The sequence below is a fragment of the Cavia porcellus genome, unplaced genomic scaffold, assembly GCF_034190915.1.
Source record: "Cavia porcellus strain 051 isolate PalLab524CR breed Dunkin Hartley unplaced genomic scaffold, mCavPor4.1 scaffold_6, whole genome shotgun sequence".
Lineage (NCBI taxonomy): Eukaryota > Metazoa > Chordata > Mammalia > Rodentia > Caviidae > Cavia > Cavia porcellus.
Genome location: NW_026947489.1, coordinates 77,504,648 through 77,521,503, shown reverse-complemented (window position 1 = coordinate 77,521,503; position 16,856 = coordinate 77,504,648). Strand labels below are relative to the sequence as shown.

Below are 16,856 nucleotides of genomic sequence, written 5' to 3'. Positions count from 1 at the left end.
AAAAAAAAAAGAAAGAAAGAAAGAAAATGGCCTTATATAAGGTCCTTCGAATTTTAGAGCAGAAGACTGGTATGATTTGTGTCTAGAGTTTATGTGTTTAAAGGTAGGTCTTTCGGAGCTGGCTGCATCTGGGCCTGTGATACTAGGACTGAGAGGGTGTGGTACTAAATTTGTTCACTGATTGGAATTAGCATAGTTCTGGGTGACACCATCCAAAAGACTGGTAAGCTTTTGGGATAAAGGCAGGGTTGCTTTCTGCCTTCTGCCTGCCATGTTATGAACTGTTTCCCCTCTGCAGTGCCTTGGAGCCAGCTGACTATGGACTGAAACCTCTACAAACTGTGAGCTAAAATAAACCTTTCCTCCGTTAATGTTGGGTGGCAGGTATTTTGTCTCAGGAAAGAGACAAGTAACCAAATATTCATTTCACAGCAGCACGGGGCCACAGACTGCTTGGATGTCCTGGACCCATAGAACTTGGAGCTGGGATATGCTCAGCTGGCCCAAGCTCCTTGCGAGGCCAAGGCTGGTACAGGAGCGTCCCTCTCTCTCCCAGGGTCTGGCTTTGTGACAGCCCTCACAGACTAGGCTCTCTTGCAGCTATGGTCCGGGGGCTGCTGAGCAGGGCAGAGGGTTTTCAAGATCCAGACTATAGGGATGAGTATTGCTCCAGCTTCTTCTTTGTTGGTGTCTGAGAGCCTGGGCCAGGTGACTTCCAGGCAGCCGGTGACTTCTCCCTGCCCAGCGTTTCTGGAAAGCTGAGGATGATTACACAACCAGGGCCAGGCAAAGGAGGTGGTGCTGGCTTTGTCAGGGGCTTCTGCTTCCCTGCACTCCTGTTCCTGGCGTAGCCAGTATGTGTCAGGAAAGCAGCTGCCATTTATCTTTAGGGACAGCTCTTTCCTTTGCTGTCTCCTTGGTTTCCCTCAGAACCAGGTACTCCATCTTTTGGGCCCAAAAGCGTCTTTCCCAACAAGTGTGCAGCTCCTGGAGTGTAGATGAGAGGTAAGCCTGGGAGGGAGCCCCACCCTGCCCTCCATGTGCTAACCTATGTGACCCCCATGCAAAACCCAAGCGGACTGTGCCTCAGTCCCATGCATGCTGCAAGTGAGACCTGTAGCAAGCACACGCTTCTTTATTTCCTGTGTTGCCAGGGATACAACCATGACTTTGTACCTGCTAGGCAAGCATGCTGCCACTGAGCCAAACCCAGCCCAATCTCCTGCTTTTGTTTTTATGGCCTGAGATCTGCCACTTCCTTCTTCTGTGAATTTGGCCCAGCACCCCATATCTGTGGGCCTTCCTTGTCTCATCCATGATGTTCAGCTCGTCAAGCCCCCTCACAGGGCCACTGTGAAAGTCAATGAGATTAAGTGTAATAATGATAATGTGTGTTGGGTGCTGACTGTGGCACTAGGCATGGAATAAGTGCTCAATAAATGGAGCTGTTATCACTAATAGGAGTTGTAATGCTAAGTAACCACACGGCGGGAAGCAGAATTATTGGGAGCCGGTTTCCTCCACCACCTGGGCCTTCCCCTGCCCCAGCTGCCTCCAGACTAGAAGTGATTTCATTCAAAAAAGCGAGGGAGACAGGTTGGAGAACAGCCAGGCACCATGAGCAGTGGCAGTGGACACCGTTGTTAGTTTCCCAGTAATTGAGGTGAAATCACACGAACCTGCAGCCTGGGGTCTGCAGGGTCTGCCAGGCTCAGGCCTGTTGAGCCAAGGCTGAAGGGGAGGTGCAGGAGAAAGGGAGGCTTCTCTCAGGATTGGAAGGAACTGATGGAGGCACCAGGATTCTGTGCTAGTGTCAGTGACTGGGCAGGCCCTGCAGGACAGAGTAGGTCAGGGAGATTCAGGGAGAGTCCATTTGAGTCCCTCAGGGCAGGACCAAGCTTGTTGATTCCTGGTCCTTATGCATCCATGGGGACAATCTCTGTCACTGGCCCCCACACAAGACCCATGAGACTCAGGCTTGTCCTCTTTGTGTTTGAAGGAGACCATTCTGGAGTGTCCCATGTGGTGTCCCCACCAGGAGCTGCTGGGCTTCTTTTCCTTTTCCAGGAGAACTTTGGAGCAGCATCACCTAACCCTTCAAAACCCAAGCAGGCTCTTTTTTGGTACACGTGGGAGTCTTCTGCATCCTTTTCTCACTATTTGAAATTTTAAAGTAATCTGTGTTTCAGAAAAGTGAACATAGCCAGGCATGGTGACCCATGACTATGTTCCTAAGCTACTCAGGAAGCTGAGTCAGGAATACTGAAAATTTGAAGCCATCCTGAGAAACTTATTAAGACCTGTCTCAATCAGTCAGGAGGTCTGAGAGTGTGGCACGGTGCATCCGGGGTTTAATCCCCACAGCTGCAAAAAACAAAAACAAAAAAACCAACCAAACCAGAACGTACCAAATATAATGTTAACTGTGTCTCTCCCACCACTGCCTGTGTCCCTTCTTCTGACCCTGTAAGGTCAGGTTCCCCTCAGAGGAGACAGGCCCTGATGAGTCTCAGACTTAAAGCCACGGCAGGATTTTAGCAGAAGCAGGCACACAAGCAGCTTATCAATCTCTGTGTTCACCTGAGTCTTCACCTGAGCTGGGCCACCCCAAAGAAGCCACCTCCACCCCCAAACTCCTTGTCCCTTCCATGCTCACAGCGTAATTTTCCTCTGTGTGCATGCATTTCTGCAGAGCCACCCGTCAATCTCGGTCTGGCTTTCTGCTCTGTCCACTGAGGCCAGCATTTGTGTGTCTCTCCCTGCAGAGCTGTGCCTCATGCTGGCCATACCCCTCAACACCCACCTTGTCCATCGCCTCCCCTCCCCCTAGTACCTGCCAAATGAGTTAGTTCCTTGAGACCTGGAGAGCTGTGTTTCCCCTTCCTTATTAGATTTTCTGTTTGGTGTTAAAATCTTCTTCTTGACATCTAATTGCATAACTGCCCCCCTCTTTGCACTCACTTGTGAAACCCTAGCTGCCTCCTCTGTGCTCCTGCCACTATCATTGCACTTTCTTTTTTTTTTAATCGGTACCGGGTATCAAACTCACAACCACCTGCTTGCAAGGCAGGTTCTTATGCCGCTGAGCCAAATCCCCAGCCCTTGTCATTGCACTTTCCTAGGCCCCATCGGCCCCAGCCAGCTCACACACCTTTAGAAACCCCGTCTGCTGTCTGCCTGGCTCACAGGGACCAGGAAATGTTAAGAGAGGTGGGTGCTGAGGTATTGTCCCCCACCTGCCCCGCCTCAGGTAACACACAGGGAGACACAGGCACAGAAGGGATCAAAGCCACATAGAGTCGCATCTAGTCTGTTTTTTGTGAATGTTAATCGGCAGGCGCTGGCACCAGTGCCCTTTCTAACCCTCCCCTCCGCTGAAGCTGCAGCGGTGCCTGAGTGGCAGGTGGAGAGAGGCGTGCTTTGGAAACCAGCCCTGAAATCAACAGGAAACGGTGCTTTCTTCCAACTGGGAAAGGCATTGGCTGGGGGGCTGCCTCGGGCCTGGGGCTTGCAGGTGGTCCCTGCAGTGTCAGTGGCCACTCTGATAGCAGGAGAGGGGCTGCTTAGCCTTCAGGAAGCCTGGGTACGAGGAGGCCCTGCATGGCCGATGTGCCTGGTACTGGAGGAGAGACTGGAGGCTCCCTGGTACCACACTGGGGTAGGGATGAAGAGAAGTGCATCTTCCTTTTGAAATTTTTCTTCAGTACCTCCAGGCTTGTGTCTTAAACCAAGCCGCCAGTGCAGGTGGTTGACATTCTTTTTTTTTTTTCCTGCCCTCAGTATTATTGATTGAGCCCGTGGCATTTGCACTAAGCTACATCTCTAACACCTCTACCAGCACCCCGACTTTATTTGGAGACCAGGTTTCATTAAGGTGCAAAGTTGCCCAGGCTGGGCTTGAACTTGGAATCCTCCTACTTCAGCCTCCCAGAGTGCTGAGAGTGTGCACCACACCTGGCTATAATGAGCATTCTCAAAACTGTGCCTCTCTGAGTCCTGTTGGTGATGCACAGGTATGTGGTCAGGACAAGGTGCTTTCAGTCCTGCTGGCTGCTTGAGCCATGTCCTAATGAATGGGAAGAGGGGCAAGGCTGCACCTGTCCCACTTGAAACCTGACTTTGTACTTCTGGAAAGAGGGCCAGGCTGCAGAGAACCACCCTGCCCTCACCCAAAGCAGCACGGTGCAAGTCAGTCCAGGCAGGATGAGGGCTTGGAACAACGTCCTACTTAGGCAGCCAGAGCCTACATCAAAGTTTCACCTAGAACACGATCCACATCCCAGCTCCAAGGTCAAGTTAACCTCAAGCCTCAGCTTCCTCATGTATAGAGGCAGTAATGCGTACAATACGGATCATTGTGAAAATTAAATGAGATTCCATATGCAACAGCCAACTCAGTGCCTGGCATAGCATAAGCATCCACGGAAGTAAAGTGTGCACAAGCTCTCAGCTATGTGTTTAGAGTCACGTGGCAGCAGACGTAGCTCCCGACGTAGTCAGTTGGAGGAAAGGTGGCAGTGTTTCTGCAGAGCAGGCTGACGATGTCTGTCTGGGGCTCAAGCAGGGCTGAACCTGCCATCGGAGGGTCAGTGGCCCCCTGAGGCTGCAGTGGGGTTGGTACATGGACAGTTTCTGTCTGAGCCCAGCTGGTAAGTCCTGTCTCCTGTCTGTGCAGTGGCATCTGCCCAGCTTCTTAAGTCCAGCCTCATATGCAAAAGTCCAGAGCTGGTCAAAAAATGAACTCAGGGGAAGTGATTTCCCAAAGCATTTAGCATAGATTTTCTTTAAATGGGGAATTCTGCTTACTCACTGTAAACGTATTTTTGTGTACTTATTTATTTTATGGCCCTAGAGATGGAACTTAGAGCCTCACATATACTAGGCAAGCACCCCCAGACTGAGCTACACACCAGCTCTTAAAAAAAATAAATGATTTTGAGGCAGGGTCTCATTAGGTTGCCCAGGCTGGCCTCGAACTTGTGATGGTCCTGCCTCAGTCTCCAAGTATTTGGGATTACAGGTGTGCACAACAATTTCACTTAGCCCAGTTTAATTTACATTTGGCCTGATATCTTCCAACATAGCATTCTGTGTATAGCTAGACTTTTAAATCAGTTAGGCATGTGCACATGTTTTATATGGCGGAGCAGCAAATTATGCCACCTGTTTATGACGAGCCTTTTTTATTTTACTGTGCATGTTGCTCCATATACAGCTGTGTCATGATTTTTGTTATTTTTTTCTGTTTATGTCATCATCATTTTTATTGCCCGTGTAGCTTTCCCCAAACACTGTGAGAGTTTGCTTTTGCAGGTTTGGTTTCTGGCATCAGAAGTACAGTACATGGCCTGAACTGTACACTGCGGTCTCAGTCTTCACGTAGCCATGGGGGTGCTGAGAGCATTCTGTGCACAGTGGGACTCCAGTGGGGTGCAGACAAGCCCTGTCAGCACCATTTACGGCACAGTTTCTAAGAGAACCTGTCTCCCCCACCACCTTCAACTTGTCGGAACTCTTGGAAAAGTCATCTTGCAGCTGGATTTTGCCAGCTTATCAACTCCTTCACTCAGCGGGGCACTCATCAAGGACAGATTATGTCCTGCTCATCCTCAGAATCCCTAGGGCACTCCTGACCTATAGTACTGGATAGATATTTGTTGAAATGAAGCACCACATATTTTTACTTTTTTTTTTAATTGGTATCGGGGATTGAACTCATGACTGTGTCCTTGCAAGGCAGGTGCTTATGCCACTGAGCTAAATCCCCAGCACCACCACGGATTTTTAAATTAGTCTTTTAAAGCTGGATGGGACAGTGCACAGCTATAGTTCCAGCTACTTTGAAGGCTGAGGCTGAGGCAAGAGGATCACTAAGTCCAACCTAGGCAACATGGTAGGACTCTATCTCTAAAACAAAAAACAAAAAAACTAACAATAAACAGATTCACCATTTAGAGTATTCGTTTCTGCAGGGCAGTACACCTTTCAGGTGTCCTTGTGTAGAATGTTTGAATAGAATTCCATCTTTTTTGTTGACAGAGTATCAGGCACATGGCCTTCCGTGTGGTAAACGGTGACACCGTGAAGCCCTGAGGGCCCTCCAGGTGCATGTGGCTGCTTGCCCGCCTCCTGGATGGTTCCAGACTGCTGTTCCTGTGCGACGATGTCAGGACTTCTGTCAGGCGGTTTCCTGCCTCGCTTCCACTGGCACTATGCCCCCTCCCATCTTCTCTTTGTGGCAACTTGGGAAGCAGCTGGGTGGGAATCGGCTCTGAATGGGTCGGGGCTCCCACTGAGGCCTTGAGGGCTCACCAGGCTGCAGAGTGCCTGAGCCTTAGTGCTCCTGGTCTGCAAGGCTCGCTCATGCTTTCTGGCTCTTGGCTGTGACCTGGGAAGGAGGGGGTTCTGGAATGGGGGACGCGGGGAGTAGAAGCAGAGCTGAAGAGGTCTGGATGAGGAGGAGCTTAGGAAGGGCACTCATCAGACCTTGGCATGGGGCTCACACGTAGGTGGCGTGCAAGCTGCATGCTTGGGGAAGCAGGTGGCTATGACTGCTCCTCAGCCATGGAAAAGGCCCTGGGGTCCTTTCCTGTGTGGCCTTCAGCTGGATTCAGGCTCCACACCCCAAGAATGAGGACCCCTGGCCAGCAGCCCCACCCTAGACTCCGCCCCATGTATGGCTCTCTCCTGCCCCACATGTCATCGTCCTGCTCATCAGCACCTCTTGATGGGGACATGAGGTGCCCCCTCCATGCTGCCCAGGGAGCGATTCCTGTTTCTGTCTTGTCTCTCTGGAAGATAGGAAAGGCCACATCTCTTCCTCTCGGGTGCAGTGCTCAAAGTAGCTCCCATTTGCTGATTGACGTATTCTGCAGTCACTGGGCACTGGGAACAGTCACCAGCATGGTCTCTGTCTTCTGGAAGCTGACAGCCAGGTGAGGAAATGACAGCAATGCTGTTTCACAGAGCTGAAGGGAAACCATAACCTTAACAGGGAAGAGTCAGGAGCCGGTCACCGAAGGTATAACCAGGGGAGAAGTCAGAGGACACTGCCTCGAAGGAGTGGTACTTTCGCTAAGGTCTGAAGGATGCCGAGGTTAATGAGATAGTGCGATGAGAAGCATGCCACACAGGGGTTATAGTATGTGTGAAGGTCCTATGGCAAAAGCAGAGAAAAGATGACCAGAGCCTGAAGGAAGGCCATTGTGGCTGGAATGCAGCGTGGAGAAAGAGACAGTGGAGTAGAGATCTGTGAGAAGAAAGGGATCAGTCCGTAGGTATCATGACCCACGTGAAAGGAGGTGTTTTCCAAATACATACAGTAGGAGGCAGAGTCTTAAACTAGAAAGCTGGGGAAGATGGCTTGATTAGATTTGCTTCTTGAAAAGATCAGTTAGGCTGCATGTCAGGAACCAATTGGAAGGCAGCCAAAGAGGGGCTGGGGACACCTACTGGAAGTCCATGGTGCTGGCCAGGTTGGTGTTGCAGTGTGGGTTGAGGAGGGGTGACAGTGGGGCTCTGCTGGCGTCAGTTGCAGAGGCTTGCCCTCTTTCACTGAAGCATTTTTTTTAAATACCAGCTGCTTAATTTTCAGGATTGGAACCCGGAAACAAAGACCAAGCCCATGAGGGGAAAAGGTTCAATTATCCTCTTATCGATCTGAGATTTAATAGAGCGGCAATTATGTATTATTCGAACCGGAGCATGCTGTCTTTTTTTTTTTTACTCCACCCCCTTAGGAGCATCCTAGGAGATGGCAGGAAGTAATGTAGGTCTCAGTGCTGATGGCCCTCAGTACTCCGGGGAAGCAGGCAGCACTGAACCCTCTACCAGGGATGGTAGAGCTTCCCCAACCCAGCAGGCCCAGGCCACCATCTGCCTCCCCACCCTCTGCCTCAGAGTGGAGCCACTGACAGCCTTTGACCTCTACCTCTGGAGGGCAGCTGACCCATGTCCCTGTCCCTAGGCTGGCTGGCTCTGTGGTGGCGGACGGGCGGCTATTCCGGCACGCTTGCCTAGTTTCCTTTCCTGCCCCTCACTGCACAGATGCTTAATCAAGCAGACAGTATTTACCAAAGGCATGTGCACACTCATCCTTCAAAACTGCCGGCCTGTCTCCCCTGCAGAGCAGCCCAGCACCCCTCTACCCTGACAGCCTCTGAGCGAGCCTCGGTGCATTGCCGGGTGCACAGTGAGACCTGGGCCCTGCCTTGTTCACTCAGGTCTTCCAGCCCAGGGCCGTGCTCCCAGGGTGTCCCAGGCCTCTGCTCCACTGTCTCTCTCCACTCTGCACTCCAGCCATGCTGGCCTTCCTTCAGGCTCTGGTCTTGTCTCTGCTTCTGCCACAGAGAAGGGTGATGGATAGGTGGATTAGTAAATCAGAGTGGGGGCTGGGGGGCTGTTGGGCTGCTGCAAGCAAACCCCAAGAGCACATTTGTCCAATTGGAAGTGGGGTGCTGTGGGGAACTTTGGGAACAGCCAGTCAAGGTCTGTTGTACACTGAGGCTGAAGGGTGGCCCTTGTAGCCTGGCGTTGCCTTGCAGAATCCAGTGATGATGAAAATGTCCTTTTTCTGTGTTGTCTCACATATCACTGCCAACCAGATGTGGCAGTTGAGTTCCTGATACAAGCTCAGCGTGACTGAGAAATTGTTCCATTTTATTGAATTGTCATTTAGTTTTTTGTGGCCCCGAGGACTGAACCTGGGATTTTGAACACACTAGGCCAGTGCTCTGCTGCTGAGCTACATCCCCAGCCCCTAACTTCACTTTAAATACAGCTTCCAGTTGTTGCATCCATGGAGGAGAGAACTGTGCAAGGCCTTAGGTCAGGGTGCAGAGGGTATCACTAATAACAGTGAGTGGCATTCATTGAGTGTGCGGATTGCTTTTTATGAGTGTCTTAGTTAATCTGCACAGCAACTCTGAAGGATAAACATTATCCAGTTTTACAGACGAGAACATCTTGCAGAAACAGGCTTTGAGCAGCTTGCCCAGGAGCCCTCTCAGGCCTGCCTCCCCCAAGCCTGTGCCTCGGCATCACTCCCACTGCCTCAGCATGAGAGGGGAGCAATGTTTCAGGAGTGTGACGTTGGTGACCATGCAAGGTAGTATGGGTTGGAGCACCCAGGAGGACTGGGAACCCCAAGTGACTCCAGGATGAAGGAGATGATCATCCATATTTAGGGCTCTCAACACAAAAAGCCGCCTGGTGCAGGGCTGCCAGGAAGCAAATGTTTGTATTCCCTTCCCTCCAGAAGCCCATATGTTAAAGTCCTCACCCCAGCGGGGTGATACTTGGAGGTGAGACCTTTTGAGAGGTAATTATGATTAGGTAAAGTCATAATTATGGTTAGGTGAAGTCATCACAGTAGAGCTCCAGTGATAGGTCTGGTGCTTTTACAAAAGAAGAAACCAGGAAGAGTCCTCCGCAGAGCTCAGCCATGCCGCCACCCTCCTCTAAAGCTTTGGCCCTCCAGAACTGTAGGAGAGAAGTTTGCAAACCAGTCTAAGGGGTTCTTGTTATAGCGGACTGAGCAGACTGAGCCTCCCTGGCTCTGTGCATAGAGGAGGGTGGTCACCAGGCTGTGGGGAAGCCTGCAGAGTGTCAGGGGAGGCCACTGGGCCTGGGCTTCCTATCTTTGGCTAGAAAGCTCTTGCTTCCCTCCTGAGAGACAGCTCAGGGCAGAGCCAGACTCTGGCCTAGAATATCAGGAAGCAGGTCCTTCAACAACTATTTCTAAGATGACAATATGTAATTAACTAGTGATTTCCTACTGTTTGTTTTTTCTGAAATTCTGTATAACTTGTACCCTTTTTCTGTTTTTTTTTTTCTTTTTTCTCCTTAAATAAAATTAAAAAAAAAAAAAAGGAAGCAGGTCCCCACCACTCCCGCATCCACTATGAAACCTCATGCCAGAGTCATCCTACGTCATCTTTGCCTAGGCATTTGTGAGTCACCAGCTGTCTGAGCAGGACCAGCTAGCTCCCTTGACTATGGGCCCCCTAGCCAAGAGAAGAGGGTGGAATCACCTTCCTGAGCTCTGAAGATTCTGCTGTCACTAACTGAGATCTGGGGGGACGCTGTGACATCTTTTTTTTTTTTTTTTTTTTTTAGTCTTTTTCTTTTTTATTGGTACCGGGGATCGAACTCACGACCGCCTGCTTGCAAGGCAGGTGCTTATGCCGCTGAGCTAAACCCCCAGCCCCTGACGCTGTGACATCTTTGCACCTCTCTATCTCTGTAACATCCATCTCCTTCATACCTGTGGTCAGGGTGTTGTCCCTGGTACATGCAATCACTTTATAAATGATAGGTTGGTGTTTTATTCCAACCAGATTTTGAAGAGTACAGCCTCAATGTTGGGAGAGGCAGAGTGTTCTGTGTGCTTCAGGGCGAGCTGTGGCCCCCATAAGTGTGTAAAGAATGCAGCAGGAAAATCTGGCCTCTGTGAAGAGGAGACATTATCCACTCATAATGTGTGTGGAAGAGAGTACAGCTAGCCAGGAAGACAGTCAGCCCCTGTCAGCACCTCTTCCTCTTCCCTTTACTCTAGGAAGAGAGGCCCCTGGGATGTTTCTTGAAGCTCCTCTTGTGGGTTGATGGAGATCCTGCTCTAAGAGGGAGGAGATGGGGAGGAGGATCTTTGAGGGCAACGTTAAATATGATGAGTTAAGATCCAGGGAAATGGGCTGCTGGTCCCTGGAGAGGCTCACTCCTAGCCTGGCTAAAATCCCAAACCCTTAAGCCAGGTATGGTGGTTCATGCCTTGTAATCCCAGCTATTTGGAAGGCAGAGGGAGGATCAAAAGTTGAAGGTCTGCCTAGGCAATTTAGTGAGACTCTGTGTCAAATAAAAGTAATTTAAAAAGAGCTGGGCTGAGTGTGATTGTGCACGCCTGTAATCACAACATGAAGCCGAGGCAAGAAGACTACTGAGGGTTCAAAGCCAGCCTGAAATACACAACCAGACCCCATCTCACAAAACCACCAACCAACCAAACTAATTAACTAATTAATTAAAATTAAATTTTAAAAGAATTGGAAGGTAGCTCAGTGGTAGAATGCTTTCTTAGAACATGCAAGATCCTGGACCCGGAACTCCAACAAACAAGAGATCCCAAACCTTAGACTTGCACAGAGGTGCCCCCCTCTCCACCTCCATTTTGAGGGACCATGAGAACTGGGAGGGCAAGCAGATAGCAGTGGGTAGCATGGGCAGTGCCTAAGAGACCTCCCCAGCAGTGGGGCCACCAAAGACCCCAACTCTGGGGTCTTCCTGAGAGCTGATGAGCAGCCCACGGGCTTTCCTGCCAGCGCAGATGAACAGAGCTTGGGGCAGAGTCCATTTTATTTGGAGAAATTAAAGAGAAGTGACATTTCTCACACCTGAGCCTTGGGTGGCAGCCAGTCTGTACCCCTATAAATGTGTCACAGCCTCCTTTCTGTGAGCTCTGGCTCCCTCCTTCCTGCAGCACTGGGCTCAACTACCCAATCAGGCTGGTGACACATGCTTTGGGAAGCCAAGTTAGTGACATTTTCCTCTCCGTGGAGAGGTGTGCTTCTTGCTCAGTTGGCAGCTTGCACAAAAGGCCAAGCAACAGATCCAGCCCTCCCTCGGTGGGGGCTCTGGAGAGGGCCCCACCCCTGCGGGGACTGGAAGATTTGAGCCCTCTTCAGAGGAGATGCATCACTGAATCGCAGGCCCCCAGCAGGCCCGAAACAATCTTAGCCCCAACAAATCCACCCCTGCCTCCCGAGTGTTTATCCTGTACTTCCTCGTCATGGCTTGTTGCTGTGCCTTTAGGGGAAGCAAAATATGTATATAGAAGTTAGTTGCTTCAACAGCTCTGCAGAGGGAAAACAGGAGACCCTGGGTTCTGCCTATCCAGAAGGTAGAAGATAATTGCTCCAAAGCCAATCCCGAACCCCGTCTTTACTGGCTGTATGATCTTGAGAACATCCTCAAATTCCTAAATTCCTACACACCACAGATTCTTCACCTGGGGAATGGGCCCAGTGCTACAGGATTCGGGTCCTGGGATCCCTAAGGGAAGCTGGTTTTCCTAGCACTGTATCGGCTTCTAACCTGCAGTTCCCACGTGTGAGTCATTTGCATGTTAATGTAGAAATAGATGCAGGACAGTACATCATGCTCCGATTTCTAGGTAGCCACACAGTCCGCCACATGAAGGCCATATCACATGCTGTTTGTCTAAATCTTCCCAGGGTATTGGTGTTTGAGTTATTTTCAGTTCTTTGCAGCTGAAAATGACGCAGCTGTGACTGTCAGTGAGCTTATTTTTTGGATGTGATCCTAACTGAACTTAATTATTGGGATGGAATCTGTGGCATGGAAATCCATGAATGGGGCGCATCCACTGTGGCGCCAAAGCCCACCAGGGGTTGCTGAATGATTTATGCCTTTTGAGTGATCTGTCCCTGTAGCAGAAGCCACCCAGCCCTTCCTTGGAAGGTACAGAGCTGTCCTTTGATTATGGTTTTCCCAGCCCCTCGGCCTAGGAGGAAGTATTTACAGGCACGTGTCCTCTCTCTTGTAGAAAGTCTGCACCAAATGTGGGATCGAGGCCTCTCCTGGCCAGAAGAGGCCCCTGTGGCTGTGTAAGATCTGCAGTGAGCAAAGAGAGGTAGGGGCCCCTGCCGCAGGGAGGGTGGGCTGGGCGGCCTCTGGGCAGCGTTGAAATGAGGGGTTTGGTTCTTGGTAGGGGCTTCTCTGGGAGGTCAAGGAGAAACCACCCCGGGGAGCCCAGGGAGAAGGGGAGGGAGGAACAACTGCTGGCTTGGTTATCTTCACTATGCAGAGGTGGTGGCATGCCTGGTCCTGTGCCCGTGAGACCTGTGGTTTGGGTGGGCAACACTGAGTTGGATGTGCAGGTGGTATCTGTGGGAGCTGCCACAGTAGCTTGGCCTGAGTCAAGGGTTCACTGAACTCTAGGCACTTTGTTCCTTGCATCTATGAATTATTTTCCTCCGGTCATAACCCCATAGGTAGATACACTTTTTCCTGGCAGGAAAATGGAGACACAAGGAGGCTCAGTGACTGGGGACACTGAGCTGGTGGGGTAGGGCTGGAGACCAGGTGCAGCTGTGGCCTGTCGTGATGCCACCATCCCCAGACCCACTCCTGGTGCAAGATTCTGTAACTCCAGTTCTGACCCCACTGCCGGAAGAAGTTAGGGTCAGTATGGGGACTCTAGGGAGTAGCAGACGAAGTGGGGGGAGCCTGGACCTGTTTTCCCTACCCCAAGGCCAGGGCCTTCCTCACTGCACCAAGATCAGAATGGAACAGGAGGACAAGATTTGTGGCTTTCAGGGGCTGGGAATTTAGCTCAGCGGCATAAGCGCCTGCCTTGAAAGCAGGCAGTCAGGAGTTCGATCCCCGGTACTGATAAAAAGGAAAAAAGATTTGTGGCTTTCAGGGAGGCCGGTGGGGACAGAAGGGGCTGCACAAGAAGAGCAGCGCTGATTTGCCTGGTGCTTGGTATGTGCTTTTCATCTGGATCCATAAAATATTTTTGGTTCTGGAAAACCTTCTGCTATCACATCCTCGAATATCATTCTTCTGCCATTCTGTCTTTCTTCTTCTAGAATCCACACATTTAAAGCTTCTCAATCCATGTTGTATAGCTCCCAGCTGCTCTCCTTGCTAAGTGTTATTTTGCTCCCTTATGGCTCCCTCCAGGGGAGTCCTGGATCCCCTGGGGCAGAGCCAGGTGTCCACAGGGATGATGGGATTATTCCAGAGTCCTGAGGTCCACTGTCTGTGCAGCTGCCCACCCACTTTCTCACCTGCACTCCCGGCTCCGGTGGTCCTGGCTGTTTCCAGCCTCTTTTCACAGGTGGGAAGCTCCCTTACCAGCCCCGTTTTGCATCTTGACTCTGGTCTCCTGCCTCCTATGGGATGCCTTGAATCCCTGTACCCTTGGAAGATCAATCTCCCAGCTGCCTCTGCCTGCTTCTGGGCCCAGATCTCTGCAAGCAGCCTTTGGTCCCTCAAAATAGTAAGCAGTTTGAGTGTCAGGTCCACTGAGATATGTCTTGATTTTGAACACAAATAAGTTTACTTCTTGTCTTTCTTTTTTTTTATTTCCATCTGTCACTGTCCAGTGTGTGGAAGAAAGAGGTAGCAGGTAGAGCCTCGAAGGGTGACCTAGCATTTGGACTTACCTGGAGGTCCCTGATTGCTCATCCCCAAGTGTCCGTGATAATGCCCGCTTTTCAAAGCTGCTACAAGAAGTTAGCGAGCTCATTAAAGTGTACAAAATATCTGACACACTAGATATTAGTGCCCCTCCCCCACCCCTGCAGAAGACTCCTTTGAAGCTGAGGTCCTTCTGGTGTTGGTTTTTAAGGTGCAGGTATCCCATGGAATGCAGTACCTTAAAACATTATCTCATGGGGAGACACCTTAGCAGGATGGAATGATGCTCACAGACGAGCTGCAGGAGGTCAGAGGCCAAGGAGATCTCAAGGAAAAGAAGCGAATGGAAGAAAGACAGATTTCACTAACTTGATCATCCTGCGAGAGCTGCTGAGGCTGCTGGCCCATCCAGCCTCATCACGAGTTCTCTCCGCGCCGCCCACTTTAATACTGCAGAGCTACCACCTGCAGGGAGGCCACCCCCCGCCCCCGCCTCCTAATCGCCAGAGTTCTCTGGTGCCCAGAAAAGTCCAAAATAGCTTAGGAAAAATTTTCTTATCTTTTCTAAGGCAAAGAATATCAAGCTATGCATTATGCTATCAGTTTGTCCTTGAATTTCTAGAGGTTAATGAAACTTGAGATCAGGAATGTCCCCTCTGCAGCCCCAGGCGCACCACGGAGGTCTAGCAGGTGTGGACGGGACCATAACCATCCACACGCGTGGTTAGAGGTCTGTGCTTCCAGATCCAGGTGCTGGAGTGTCCAGTCTGCCTGCGGGGTACAGGAGACACAGGGTGATTGGTTTCCCTGTGCCTTTTTTTCCCACCCTAGAAAAATATCTAATCATAACCCCAGAAATAGCTAAGTAGAAAGGGCATTTAAAATGTCAAATTTTCAGCATCACGTGTAGCCTGACCAAAGATCCTGATAAGCATGTGGAATTCTGTCCTGCAGCAAAAGCTGAATCCTAATGGAAGACCTTGGGTTTTCTGTTGGAAACTCTTGTTCCACTCTGCCCAAGCACTCTTATCCCCCTTTCCTTTCACAGCTTCACTGCTTCACTTCCATCATCTCTGGCTGTAATTAGGAGTCGTCTTTCTGGAGGGAGTTGAGTGCCGGGGAAAATGTTCCCGGGCTGTCAGGATGGCACTGGTGCTTGCTTTATGCACTCCGATGTTGTGGCATCATGAGCTCAGTCCCCAGCTCTTAAAGAATTTACAATCTAATGCATTTATTCATTCGGATGTTCCACACATATTTATTAGACATCTTCTACATGCCAGGCAAAATAGCTCTTCTGATGGGAGAGAGATCACAAAGACAGGAAGAGAAGTTCTGTAGCCTCGCAGATGATAATAAAGTGCCCAGGACCAAGGGCAGATGGAGTGTGGGATCGGTGTAGTAGGGGCTCACCGGTAACATGATGGGAACAGAGACCTGAAGCGCTCTGTGCAGCTGTGTGGAGGGGAAGCATTCCAAGCAGGGTGCGTAGCAAACGCAAAGGCCTTGGGCAGTTGTGTGTTTGGTGGATTTGAGGAACGGAAGAAGACCAACAGGACTCAAGCAGCATCAAGGGAGAGGGGAGAAGTCAGAGATGCGGGGGAGATCAGGTTGTGGTCATGCTGCAGACCATTGTGAGTGATTCAGCTTTTCCACCCAGTGCAGTAAGGAGCCTTTGGAGGGTTCTCGGGGAGGAGTGGTTAATCTACCTCTTTCCTTTTAAAGGAAACTTCTATGTTGAGCACAAATCATAGACCGTGATGGCTGTCAGCTCATAGGGCTCACTGTGTAACCCAGGCTGGTCTTGAACTCACGGCAGTCCTCCTGCCTCAGCTCCCAAGTGCTGAGATTATAGGACTACCACACTGGACTATATATATATTTTTTTTCTTTTTTGGTACCGGGGATTGAACTCACGACCTCGCACTTGCCAGGCAGGGGGCTTATGCCGCTGAGCTAAATCCTTGGCCCCCTCTCATACATCTTAAAGTATTATTTTTGCTTATATCATAATTGACTGGTGTATGATTCAATGCAGTTTTTAAGAATAAGTACACATCAGAAGTTTTCTGAGTTCTTTGCTATCTGATAGTTGTTATCTCTATACAAAAAAAAAAAAACTTGACTGATAATACAATTGGTCATAATCTTTCCCATTCCAAATTCCGTGGCTTTTCCCCCTATACCTGCCAATCACATGAAAAAATCATCACCATAGAGAGAGTTGGCATATGAAACAGTTAAAAGAACTGGTGCCCAGGGAATAGGGGATAATGGCAAAATTGTGAAAGAGATTTTAGATAAGGAACTTTTCATTGATTAATAAAAGTATAAGAGAAGGAATAGAAACCAAACTGAACAAATAGGGCCTTTGGAAAAAACAGCAGGCAGCTTTGAAAAAGAACAAAAGGAATCATTTTCCTTTCTGAAAAATGAGGAATATTATTAATGGATTGTAAAACTCCATTGAATTGTACTTCAGCCATTGCTTAGAGCAATATGCCTTATCATTCCTGTTTGTGGCCAGAGATGTTTCTTTATCAACTATGTTTAGGTTTTTGTGTGAATTTTTGTTGTTGTTGTTTTGTCCTTTGGTGCTGAGGATGGAACCCAGGGCCTCGTGCATGCTAGGCAAGCTCTGTACCACTGAGCTGCATCCTTGTTGGTGCTTCTAAGTACCTGGCCTCTGATTTGCT

General features: G+C 49.9%; 1 protein-coding gene across 9 annotated transcripts in view; it reads left to right on the top strand.

The window, feature by feature from the left end:
* Positions 1 to 16,856, top strand: part of Rph3al (rabphilin 3A like (without C2 domains)) — a 141,851-nt gene that overhangs the window by 78,095 nt on the left and 46,900 nt on the right. For 8 of the 9 annotated variants that reach the window (XM_003469544.5, XM_013152187.3, XM_063251076.1 and 5 more), the window contains one exon: positions 12,560 to 12,646. The exons of the other annotated variant lie outside the window; for it this stretch is intronic. In XM_003469544.5, coding sequence (XP_003469592.1) covers positions 12,560 to 12,646 — 87 coding nt within the window. The remainder of the gene's footprint in view (positions 1 to 12,559; positions 12,647 to 16,856) is intronic. 9 annotated transcript variants of the gene reach the window in all.